General features: G+C 43.0%; 1 protein-coding gene and 1 long non-coding RNA gene across 2 annotated transcripts; one reads left to right on the forward strand and one right to left on the reverse strand.

Annotated features, from left to right (window-relative positions):
- Positions 1-4,577: 4,577 nt before the first annotated feature.
- On the forward strand, positions 4,578-7,101 carry LOC149668255 (uncharacterized). The gene is made up of 3 exons (XR_016368026.1): positions 4,578-4,827; positions 4,885-6,934; positions 6,968-7,101. It is a non-coding gene; the product is annotated as an uncharacterized LOC149668255 (long non-coding RNA).
- A 5,940-nt stretch (positions 7,102-13,041) lies between these two features.
- Positions 13,042-13,371, reverse strand: LOC149668256 (cytochrome P450 18a1-like). Its single transcript, XM_089841263.1, has one exon. The coding sequence runs from the start codon at positions 13,369-13,371 to the stop codon at positions 13,042-13,044; it is 330 nt and encodes a 109-aa protein (XP_089697389.1).

The following is a 13,371-nucleotide window of genomic DNA, read 5'->3' on the forward strand; positions in this document are numbered from 1 at the left end:
GCAAATGCTAACGAACGGGGGGGGGGCAAATATGACTACTACATAATCAAAGGACATCCCCGTATCTCTAATATAACCACAGTTCTGAGCCTCCAAAGTATAGTGTAATCTTAATCCTATGGTGGGAATATTCACGTTCACTTTGCTTAATTACTCGGCCCCTGTTTGACGCAAATTTCCCCGAATTTTACTAAAAATTCGAAATTTCCCTGAATTTTACCGCTTCTTTCATAAACCCCCCCCCCCTTTCCCGAGTACTTTGACGCGCGCTCAGATTACTCTGTTCTCCATTCCTACTTCTAAAATTAAATCTATCCCTGGGAAAAGCTTTTGGTTCTTATACTGGTTTAAGGGAGAAAAAAAAATTGGCCAAAGAGCATTTTGTTAAATCGATATGGCGTAATAAAACAAGACGAAAATCCTTAAAAAAATTTTACCAGAGGCGCTATCCGTTAATTTTGTACAAATTTTCATAGTTCCCTTCTGAACACGTACTCAAGTTTTTCGCGAGATATCAGCGCTAATTCCCTGCAGCGCAAGTTTTTATAATGAAACAAAGTTTCTTTAAACCACGTGCCTCATCTCGGACACGTGTTTGAGGTTTATCAAATAACTTTTACCCAGCACGTTTTAAGTGCTTATAATTAAATAAACTCGATCTACATTAAGTTTTCCAGTGTATTTGTTGCACCAAAATGGTAAAGAAACATTTTAACTATAAATAACAGTCTAAGAGATTTTTTTAGAGAGCATTTACTTTGTAGAAACAATTCTAGACATTTTTTAGAGAGCCTTTACTTTGTAGAAACAATTCTAGACATTTTTAAGGATTGCTCTAGAGTTTTCTGTGTTAAGAGATTAGGATGAGGAGAAACTTTCATTACTCTTACAATAAAGACTTATCACCCAGAAACTTTACCCGCTAAAATAAAATTCCCTGACTTTGCTGAAACTTTTAAAATTCCCTGACTTTTCCCTGACCTTTTGGGCCCAGAACAGAGGTAAGACTTAGGAGGATGTGACGTACCAATACTTGGGTCAAAATTTAACTATATCCCTGCTTTTTACTTCGTCCAGTTTTAACCCCCCCCCTCTCTCTAAAACTAAAAGTAAGCAATCAGAAGGTTAGAAGTTAGATTTTTTTGTTGGAAAGTAGCGCTGCTGAATTCTGGACATAGCCCACTCGATCTGCGCTGACGGACGCTGCGCGTGAACGAGTGGGCTATGTTCTGGGAGAGCGAGCCGCCCTCGTTTACCGCCTCAGGGCCAGAAATAAGAAAAAATGTTTATAGGACTTGTGTTCAGTGGTACCCCCTTTGACTGGAAAATTTATAGGACATTGTCCCAGTGCGCAAAAATTGCGTCGCGTCTTCATAGTCAAGCTGTCAAAGCGTCGGAAAACTTTACTGGTCAACCGTCCAGTGACCCCCTTAGTTTTTTAAAAAATTATGGGACATTTTAAAATTTTATTGGACAACGTCCAGTGTCCTTTGCTTATTTCCGGCCCTGCCTCTGAGTCCATAGTCTGTTTTGCGGGAACTATTTTTCTCTGTCTAAAAGCTGTGAGGAGGCTATCCTGGAAGGGGTGTGGAGTCGCGACGCTAGGTCGGTTGAAATCTAACCCCTCAATCGAGTCGCAGCAACCTTCTATACTCTCTTCTTCTATTTTCTCTTGATTGTACCATGAACGAAATAGTGACCAATCCAGGACATGTCTTTAGCGAAAAAACCGCCCACTACTACTATTGCCCCTGTTGATTCAAATTCGCGCTAGCGGAACTACGTCATTTTAGGGACAGAATTAAAGGTCACGTTAGAGGGTGGCTTTCTGTGGCTGCATACGCGAAATAGAGATTGCGGGTTATGTAAATACCGATTATCACTGTTACGGTATGGAAACACACGGTGCTTATTCTTAACCATTTTACAGAAATAACGACCCAATTCCAATATTTGAAGAAGAGTAAACCGGTGATAACGGGTTTTACTCCATTCGACTTCAAAAGTTCAAATATTATGCTTTATTTCTTCATCCACAGATGGCGTTACCAAAATCAATTCAACTTCAATTTTTCCCCTAATTTTTTTCTCTCTCAACAACTTGTGAATGAACGGCTGTTAAGTCCTGGATTGTTCACTATTTCGTTCATGATTGTACGTTAACGCAATTCTTTCTCGTTTCTAGCGATTGCTCGAATTGAATTCCAATTACTTCATGTTGAGGGATCGCCTTAAATAATCGCCAATAATTTTGTAACATGGCACGGTGTTCTCCATCTCCCACGTTTCCTGATAAGAAAAGCTAAAAGTTTATTTGCAATCTAGGAAAATAATTCTGTCTGAAACCCAATGTTGATAAACTCACCTCGAGTGTCGTTACGTTTATTGGGGTTTCCTGTGTGTATCTAAAATTAAAAAAAAATCATTTTGAAATCGAAAGTAACGTGTGAGATATGAAAATTCTAATTTTAGATACTTGTATTTAAAATATCGATCACTTCCCATAAATTCAAATTCTGTCGGCGACATTTCGACCATTCACGTAAATCCTTGCACGTATCAAAACTTCAGAAGAGAAAAGGAACAAGTGTTGTCTGTAAGAATTATATGACAAGTTGGGAAACCAAAAGAAACCTCTCCGAGTCGAGACGCAATTAAGAGGTTTTTCTTATATAGCTAAATAAATACAATTGATATTAATTAATTTAATCGTCAGAAATCTACCTTAATTCTTGCTAATCGTTTTAAAAAACTTTATTCCTAAAATCATTTTAAACATAGCTAATGTTGACGTTTGAATTCAAGCGTATGCCTCTAAACAATTATTGAATATTTGGGGTATATGAGGCGATAGTCGGATTTATTCACCATAAGTAATAAGAAAACCCGCAATTGCGTGAACCTTTGGTGAAAGCCGTGCCATTGGGAGACTTAACGTTTCTCGTAACCCTAGACGATCGCCGCGTAAATCCTAACCCCAACGATGATAATGGAGTAGAAGCTAATACTGCTTTTTGCGAACACGTTTGCTATGATTTGCCAACTGCGAACGTGGTGACAGACACACACACAGAAAAACAGACACACACACAGACACGTCCAGTGTAACACCTCTCCGTAACGTCATCGTCACTCGGAGAGGTAAAAACTAGCAGCAAAGGCACTCGGCGTTGCCCGTTGCATGGTTCGTCCATGCCTGTTGGAACCTTTTAATTTGTTATCGGGCTGCCATTTTTAAAGATGACGGAAAATCGAACATCAAAAGCCATAAGGCTTGTCTGTAGGGTATTGGGAACCAGTATACAAAATGTTATTGAAATCGTTTGAAACGCGCAATCAACGTTATTCCATAACGAAGGTTTTCGTTACATTTCCGACCGCCATTTTTCATGATGGCAGCGTGCCTACTACTATACAGTAACTTTCCTGTAAAATTTCAGCCTTTTAGGTCAAGCTAATTTGGGCTGGGCCTGAATTATCGGTATACGGACTAAATGCCCCCAAGACAAAAGACCCCCGGTCATAATTCCCCCATTTTTAAAAACGTACAAAATCCCCCCTCTCTCAAGACAAAATCCCCCGGTCATTTCCCCCCCATCCTAGTTAAGAGTACAAAATCCCCCCACTCTCAAGACAAAATCCCCCCACTCTGTAGACAAAATCCCCCCACTCTCTAGTCAAAATCCCCCACCCTCTGGACAAAATTCCCCGGTCATAATCCCCCGACAATAAAAAATACAATATCAATATTATCTAAAACACTGGAAGCCTCAGCGATCTGGTGGCGTAGTGGATAAGGCGTTGAACAGCGGAGAGACGAATGGTGGGTTCGATTCCCCAAAGGTACGTGAGTATTATCAAAATATAATTTGAAATTATTTCGTTCAGTTTCATTCATTTCTAGGGTAGGAATGGGTTTACGTATTAATAATTAGTTATTAGCGTGAATAATGGAGAAAAATTGCAAATATGAAACAATTTTTGCTTTCGAATTGTTAATTGGTTGTGTCACTAACATTCAATATTGACATTCAGTTTGTCAATTTTTTGATTTTATTCGGGTTCAGTTGAGTTTGGTTGGGTTAGGTTAGGTTGGGTTAGGTTAGGTTAGGTTGGGTTAGGTTAGGTTGGGTTAGGTTAGGTTAGGTTCGGTTGGGTTGGGTTGGGATGGGTTAGGTTAGGTTAGGTTGGGTTGGGTTAGGTTAGGTTGGGTTAGGTTAGGTTAGGTTCGGTTGGGTTGGGTTGGGATGGGTTAGGTTAGGTTAGGTTGGGTTCGGTTAATAATATTTTGCAAATATTGTAACAATGGTACGCCTTTTCCAAAATATTATTTTTTACATTTATTTTCTTCCGAAGTAACATTACATTTTAAAATATTGAGATTTCCCTCCCTTTAGGCCTATAGTTACAGGCTTAATATTTTTTAAGATTTCTATAAAAGACAATGCATATTTTAGCACTTGTTCATTAAACCATGGAAATTATAGCGACCAACAAAGGTACGCCTTTTCCAAAATATTATTTTTTACATTAATTGAGGGGAATTTGTCCTGGGGCTGGGGGGAATTTGTCCTGGGGCTGGGGGGAATTTGTCCTAGGGCTTGGGGTATTCTGTCTTCGGCATCCATTCGGGGGAAATTTTCCGGGGGATTTTGTCTCCTACCTGAGGGGATTATGTCCTTTTCTTCTCCTATGGGGGATTATGTCCTACATTCTGAATTATCAGTCAGTACGTCAGGACTTTACTTTTACAGATATCAGAAGTCCATTAAATTACCCTAGGAAGTAAGCAATTACAATGGCTGGTATAGAGTACGTTTCTGGTGGGTAAGTCCTTTTAACTTTTTCCCCCTCCCAACAAAGTCACTCAGTTTTTTGCTTTAGACGAATTCAACGCTTTATTCAATTCCAATCAACAAGTCTTTCTTCACGTGAGCGGGGCGTGACTTCTTCAGCCCATGAACGCTGGATCTCTAAAGGGACCAGGAACGGTTTTGCTCTAAAAAAGATCAAAAATAAGGAACGAACGCATAGTGCGGCTCCAGTTGATCCCCTACAAGTTGACTTTCCTTACGAACTCCAGTTTTGGCTTGGCAAAGGGGAGAGGTTACTTCTTAGGTTAATTTAATGGACTTCTGCAGATATAGATATTGTACTCTTCGTTGATTACAGTTTTAGCATCGGGTCGCTAGTGCGAAATTTTGAAAAATATACAGACCTTGGAGTAGTATCATACATCGGAGTTCTGATAGTTGTTAGCGCCGTGCACTTTATCTGCTGTTGTTGTTGACCACTCGCCGCCGCTAACGAAACTGTTACTAGGGCCAAACTTGGAATACTTAAGGAGTTCAGTTCCTTAATTACATTATTTTTCTTTGTTTATTTTACTGCTTTATAGAAGATAAGAATAGCTACACGTGAAAAAACTTAGCATGAGGTAAATAACCACAAAAAGCAAAAACAAGATGGGCTCGCCCATAATAAAGCCACATCGTTGGCAACGTGAATCGCGCGATGCCAACGCCCTACTTACTTCGCTCACTGTCTACTTGTCTTTGTTAGTACTTATTACTGTTACTATTTGGGTAAAACTGTTAGTGCAATCGATACAATGTAGCAAAAATGATAACAACGCGTTTGTTGATTCGTGGAAGAACTAGAGATTAGAAGGCCGAATGCATATCGGAACAGCTACGAGAAATGGAGGAGGGTCACGTGGGAATACTCTCAGAGAAGAGCCGGACGCAAATTTGGTCTGCGCACTATTACCGGCCAACAAACTTATTTTAAAAGGGTACTAATTGTTACTCAGCACAACTACCGAAGCCTGAGAAACCTTCAAATTTACTCTGAAGTAGTCTCAGGTGACGTTCAAACTAGGGAGAGTTTAAATTTTAAGGCGCACGCTCGCAACGGTTCCACCATGGAGGAAGTAGAGAAATGAAAGTCAAAGGGGGAAGGTAAGTTGAACCTTTGAACGGCACACAATCGACCATTTCGATGCCTTTCACCTCGCTTTTTGGCGCCCGCACTGTAGTCTCTTTGTATCATCATGAGAGTGCTCAGAGTCGACAATGTATCTACCCCCTTGTATGTCCTGATACTGAGGGTTGCCTAGCCCCCTTTTACCTCTCCGAGTGACGATGACGTCACGGAGAGTATTTACACTGTGTGTGTGTGTCTGTCACCGCGTTCGCAGTTGGCAAATCGGAGCAAACGTGTTTGTGCAGAAAGCAATTATTGGCTTCTACTCCATTATCATCATGATGGTTAAGATTTACGCGGCGATCAGCTGGGGTTACGAGAAACGTCTAGAATCTCACTGGCAGGGCTTCCACCAAAGGTTCAAGCAATTGCGAGCTTTCTTATCACCAAGAATACATAGATTTACTAAATCTATGTATTCCTGTTATCACTTATAGTGAATCAAAAAAATCAATCGCTTTATATAGACCTACCCTAAATTTCCAAACATTTTTAAAGAGGCATACGCTTGAATTCATACGTCAACAATATCTATGTTTAAATTGATTTTAGGAATAAAATTTCTTAAAATGATTGAACTATAATTTAGCTAAATTAGTGACGATTAAATTACATCAATTATATTTATTTAATTATTTAAGAAAAACCTCTTAATTGCGTCACGACTCGGAGAGGTTTATTTTGGTTTCCCAACGTGTTTTACATTGAAAAGGTCTATAGTTTCTGTATGTAGCACGCACCTACCTGGTCGCACAGCGGAGGACTTAACGTCACGTGATCCGTTAAAAAGGAAATACAGAAGGGTAAATGAAAAATGACGGTTAGAGGCTCACACCTGCGAACGAAACACATTCATCATCTTCAACACACTAGGTCGAACTAATAACCCTTCGTTAACGATGTGGCTAAAACCATATTTATTCAGTTATATAAAGAAAACGACATTAAGGTTGGTATGTTTTCCAACAATATTCTTTTGCAGTGTTCATACGTTCTTAAAATGAAGGGGGGATTTCAATCTGTAAATCTAATATGATCTCCGTTTTAAGCCTTGATACAATTATATCCTAAAAGAGGAAAATTCAATATCAGACAGAAAAGCTGGTTATAAGCTTATTATCATTCCAAAATTGAGATAATTCCGAGGGGTCAACTTCTAGCAATAATTGTTTTATTTAATGCGTTTTAGCATTTGGTACAGTTTTAATAGATCTTTGTACTTAATTCGATTAATTAAATAACTGTAAACTTTACTCGTATATATTTGCCAGTTTTTATTAATGCGAGACTGAATTCTTTTCTTAATTTAGTTCACAATTGAGTGCGAATTTTTTTATCTTAATGATAGCTTCAGTTCATTTTTACCACTTACGTTTCAAAGCGGAGAAACTTTTCAATGAACGCTGCAATCGGCTTGGGTTACGAGAAACGTCCCGCCTCCAATGGCAGGGCTTCCACTAAAGTTTCACGCAATTACACTATTTCTTATCCCTTCTCGGGAACCGGCCAACTTACATTTAACCTAAATCTCCAAAAATTGTTAAAGAGGCATACGCTAGAATTGAAACGTCAACAATAGCTATGTTTAAAATTATATTAGGAATAACGTTTCTTAAAACAACTTAACTAAAATTAAGGTAAATTACTGACGATTAAAATAATTAATATCAATTATATTTATTTAATTATTTAAGAAAAAGCTTTTAAGTGGATTGTGAGCCCTCGTCTCGACTCGAGGAGGTTTATTTCCAATTAAAATTTAGAGTTGTACTCACTCGGCTTTTGAAGGTCGAAAGAATTAGAAAGAAAATGCTTTATAATCATTTAATGTTAATAAAGAACCTCAAAACCATTATGAAAACTAACCAAAACTATAGTCCATTAATAAAATAATAAGTTTCAAAAGTTGACATTTTAAGCTTAGCGCTCATAGTATCGACTATTATAACGTCAACGCCTATTTAGTTTTCAGTTTACGGTATATTTTCAAATTTCAAATATCAAAATGTAACTTTTTCAGCTCAATTTTTCTGAAATCCTTTTTTTAAAATCTATCAAAACCTATGATTCACCACTGCCCACGAAAAGCCCATTTTTTCCAAGAACAACATTTAACGGCTATAGTCACGCGGCCGCCAGCTTGGGTCCTCAACAGTGCGTTGTATCACACCTCCTCGGTGGTGAGAGCTGGTCAACCACTGCGTTTTGTGGGCTGAGTTGATACGCGCCCTTCCCAAGCCAAGGTGTGCAGGTATCGTGCTGAGGGCTGTGTGGTACCGGGGAAGTTAATCTACGGTATCTCGAACGATCCCCTCGGGGCACCAGGCGAAACCCCGTTGTAATTAGCCTTCCACCCGGGTTGAGGACTACCGGGTGGTGACCTTTTACTTGCCTCATTACTCGTGGGATCTTTATGGATTCTTTAAAAACAAAAACCAAAAACAAACCTGGGCATGGAGCCGGTTCTACCGGTACCCAGCCTTCTCTCAGGGAAGGAGGCAACTCCCAACCTGCTTCTGGGCGAGATGCTGCCTCTGGCAGCACCCACCCGCAATCGGCGGAAGGCCAAAAGTCACCTCCTGCTCCTCAATCGGGTTCCACCAGGTTGAGTGAAGTTAATAGGAGGCGCATGGCCAACCGCCGAAGAAAACAATCCCAAAAAGGTGGCCAGAACTCTGCACTGGGTGCAAGAGATACGGGCCGAGATGGGACTCCTGTACCTTCGGGTGCTGGGAGTAACGTCCCGGGTACGGACTCTACGCCTGGTGCAAGAGAAACTACCACCCTTTCTGGAAAGAGAGCTAGGGCAGAGGACCATGATCCCTCGCCTAGCTTACAAGCTGCGGCGTCAAAGAAGACCAAGTCTTACTGCGACGTCGCCAGTATTGTCAAGATGGCCATCGTTAAAGATGGCTATCCGACTAATGCGGTCACGGAGGAGGACGTCGTTCCCATCCAGGCCGCTATACTTGACACACTGGACGCTGAGCTTTCTTCGGGAAGCTCGCTGCCGCGTCCTCTCAATTTCCACATCATGGCTGGGGCCATGATCTATTCATGTGGGGATTCTGCGACCAGCGAATGGCTCGTGAAGGTGCTACACCATAATGAGCGTGCCACAGGGGGAACACGGCTTTCAGTGATGAAGGCCAGTGAACTCCCGAAGCCGTTCAAGGTGTCCTTCCGGACCAAGGACCGTCGCACCACTGATCCGGTGGCTCTTCTCCGACAATTGAAGGCCTACAATGGTAGGTTTCTGACCGACTGTTGGCGGTGCCTGAAGTCGTTCGATGAGAAGAGCACCAGACGCTGGATCTTCCTAATTGATGGCTCCTCCATGGAGGCCATCAAGGAGGCCGGCTTCGAGGGTCTTACTGGCGTGGATGTCGGGACATTAAAAGTCCTGAATGCGCCAAAGGACCCTCTCCAGAATGCCTCTGAGGCTTCTGAAGAAGAAGGCAATACTGAGTGGGGAGCTGGCAGCAAATATTGCTGGCATTAATTTAGAGCCATCCTTTCCAGATAGCTCAAATATAGACCTCGGGACAGAGTCCGACTTTTTGAAGGACTCTGATACCGAGAGGACCTACGCTCCTATTACTGGGATGGAGTTGGGGGCCGAGGGTGCTGCTGGTGGAGGCGAAGGAGATACCGGTCCTGGATCGGGACTCCGCGCTACCGCCAAGCAAGTAGCCGGGGCCGCCTCTCTTCCTAAGACATGAGCATCAAGGTGATCCAGATCAACCTGCATCACTGCAAAGCAGCCTCGGCAGTTCTATGCCGGAGGTTTGCCTTAGAGGGCCTGGATGTGGCCCTCATTCAGGAACCTTGGATTCATAATGGTAAAATCCTTCGTTTAAAGAATGTAGGTAATATCTCTTATGACTTTACCTCACCCAACCCCAGGGCGTGTGTTCTGACCAGGAAGGGTCTTGACATCCTTCCACTTCCGAACTACCTCACTAGGGATACTGCTGTGATTAAGGTAATGCCCTCCTCTTCTGGAGTGGCAACTGGCCTTATCATGGCGTCTGCTTACTTTCCCCATGATGCCACGGGTTCCCCTCCACCACAGGAGGTTGTCGTTCTTGTCGACCGCTGTGAGAGGCAGGGGGACAGGCTCATTTTGGGCTGTGATGCCAATGCCCACCATGTCACGTGGGGCAGTAGTGACTGCAACAGACGTGGTGATGAACTACTTGAATATCTGGTCGGTACGAACCTGCATATTCTCAACAGGCACAATGAGCCCACCTTCGTTACTTCTAACAGAAAGGAGGTCATTGATGTCACCCTGGCCACAGACAATATCAGTCTGTCGGTTTCTAATTGGCATGTGTCTAATGAACCGTCTCTTTCGGACCATAGGCACATCTGCTTCTCGGTCGCGGTCAAGTCAACTTCGGTTAAGACGGAACTGCGCAACCCCCGTCGGACCGACTGGTCCGACTACAGGGAGGAACTTTGCCTCCTACTCAGAGGTAATGCTCCAAAGCTTTCCTCGGTGCTGGAATTTGATTTGGCAGTTGATCTCATGCAACAAGCCATTATCAATTCCTACCACCACAACTGTCCGGCGAAGCCTGCCAGCCGGCCGAGGCTCGTTCCTTGGTGGAATACGGAACTTGGCAAGCTTCGCAAGCTCACTCGTAAACTCTTTAATAGGGCTAAGAGGACTGGGGACTGGACTATTTATAGACAGACCCTCAATAAATATAATAAAGCCATCCGGGAGGCCAAGAGGAACTCCTGGAGGGACTTCTGCGGTAGCATCTCTGATGCCCTCGCTACTGCCAAGATCATGAAGATCCTGGCTCATGATAATACTCACCAGCTCAGCACCATCAAGGTGGCAGAAGGTGAGTTTACCAAGTCAGGGACTGATACCCTTAAGCATATGCTTAAGGTACACTTTCCGGACTCCAAGGCTTTTGACCTCACAAGCACCGACGCTCCCCCCGTGCACTTTCGGAGAGCACACAGGGCGGACTGGGGCATCGCCAACAAGATAGTTACATACTCTAGACTTAAGTGGGCTGTAAACTCCTTTCAGCCCTATATGTCCCCTGGCCCAGATGGCGTCTTTCCCGCTCTCCTCCAGGAAGGCATAGACGCCATTGGCCCTTATCTGTGCAGGATATTTAGAGCCTGCATTGCTCTGGCGCATATTCCAGATATCTGGAAGAGCTCGAAGGTTATCTTTATTCCCAAACCTGGGAAGACGAGCTATCTTGAGGCTAAGGCATTTAGACCTATCTGTCTTACCTCTTTCTTCCTAAAGACTTTAGGGAAATTGGTGGACAGGTATTTGCGGGATGGTGTTCTTTCCCACACACCCCTGTCCACTTTTCAGTTTGCCTATCAGAAAGGCAAATCTACAGAGACGGCGCTTCATGGCATTTTGAACTGCCTTGACAGGGTCATCGATATTGAGGGAGCCTTTGATAGGGTCTCTAGTGAAGTCATCCTTCGCGCTGCGGAGCGGTTTGGTATTGACGACACTTTGTGTCGTTGGATAAAATCCATGCTCACGTATCGTAGGGTGACGGCGTCTCTTCTCGGGGAATCCTTGGAGATCTCCACCGACCGTGGCTGTCCTCAGGGAGGGGTTCTTTCCCCTCTTCTTTGGTGCCTGGTGGTGGATGAGCTACTGGGTCGACTTGGGGAGGTGGGTGTCACTGTTTTGGCTATGCGGATGACATCGCAGTGATTGTTACAGGGAGGTTCCCTGTAATTATCGCTGCACTGATGAAATCTGTCCTGCATGATGTTGAGGAATGGTGTAGGGGAGTTAACCTGACCGTCAATCCCAACAAGACTGTCCTTATACCGTTTACCCGGAAAAGGACCAATGACCTCTTCAACGATATTTCCTTCTTTGGACAGGTTTTAAAGAAGTCCTCCGAGGTCAAGTATCTTGGCGTGACTCTTGATGCCAAGCTTACTTGGAAATCCCATCTTGATCTGAGCATCAAGAAGGCCAAAATTCTATTTTGGCGTTTAAGGAGTTCAGTCAGCAAGTCCTGGGGCTTAAGCCCTGGCGCTGTAAACTGGATTTATACTAGGATCATCAGGCCAGTGGTCTCCTATGGAGCTCTTGTCTGGTGGCCCAGGGTTCGCCTTAAGACAAGATGAACTACGCAAGCTTCAAAGGCTGGCGTGCATCGGTATCACGGGGTCCATGAGGACAGCCCCCACAGCTTCTCTGGAAATCCTTCTTAATATGCTTCCCCTTCACCTCTTTATTGAGGAAGAAGCTATTATGGGAGCCTGTAGGCTCAACAACCTCGGCTGGTGGAAGCCCAAGCAATGGGACTTCAGTCACACCAAGCTTTTCAGTGAGTTCAGCAGTTCTGAGCCATCACTTGTGATGGTCTCAGATAAGTCTGTTATTTCATACCACTTCGACAAGCCCTTCAGCGTGCACTTTCCCAGTCGCGCTGTTTGGGAGACTACCCCAGTCCTTTCCGTTTATGTATTAATCCTGTTATACACTAATACAATTAAGCGTTATTCCATTTATGCGTTATTCCATTTATGCCTTATTGCCAGTATGCGTTATTCCGAATATACGTTATTCCGCGTATGCGTTATTCCCTCGCTCAGTATCGGGACGTACACGCGGGTTGATTGATACATTGCCGTCTTTGCGCACTCTCATGATACAAAAAGACCACAGTGCAGGCGCCAAAAGCGAGATGGAAGGCAAAGTTTTACCCGCGTGTCTTTCCCTTTTAGTTACATCGAAATGGTATATTACAGACCAGAAGTTTGTAATACTTCACTTCGAGAGAAGTGTTACAGTGTACCGCAGAGTGTGACAGATATAAGCGGTACAGTTTGTTCAGATTCGGTAATGAATCGTTACTGCGCATAAGGAACAAATACACAAACAAACCACTTGATTGAAGTAAACTAAAAACATTGCCAAGATCATATTTACTTGAAGGGAGAGAATGATATTAAATTTTTTCTCACTCTTACTTTGATTTGATACAATGCTACTATAACCATAACCAAAGTACCAAAACATAGTAATTTTTCCAAAAATGTATTTTATAAACTCCTGGGTACTACTTTGATTTCATAGTCGGCCGCTAAACTAACAAGAGGATTGTTTTCCATTACCATTTCGCCTCTGTTTCGCGGACCATGATAGACGATCCGCGCCTTTTGCATGACATTAGCAATAACGAGAAACAAGTCGTTGCGAGCCATTTTCTCGCCAATACACATTCTCTTTCCTTCGCCGAATGGAACGTAACCTGAAAATTTCTTTGTCGAATAATTGCCGGACGAATCCAGAAATCTTTCGGGTTTCAATTTACGCGGTTCTTCCCACAAATTCGGGTCAAAATGGGTAGCGTTGATGTCAAAGATGACCAT

The sequence above is a fragment of the Phalangium opilio genome, unplaced genomic scaffold (assembly GCF_054372755.1).
Source record: "Phalangium opilio isolate 3A_F unplaced genomic scaffold, DU_Popi_V2 ptg000056l_1, whole genome shotgun sequence".
In the NCBI taxonomy this organism is placed as follows: domain Eukaryota; kingdom Metazoa; phylum Arthropoda; class Arachnida; order Opiliones; family Phalangiidae; genus Phalangium; species Phalangium opilio.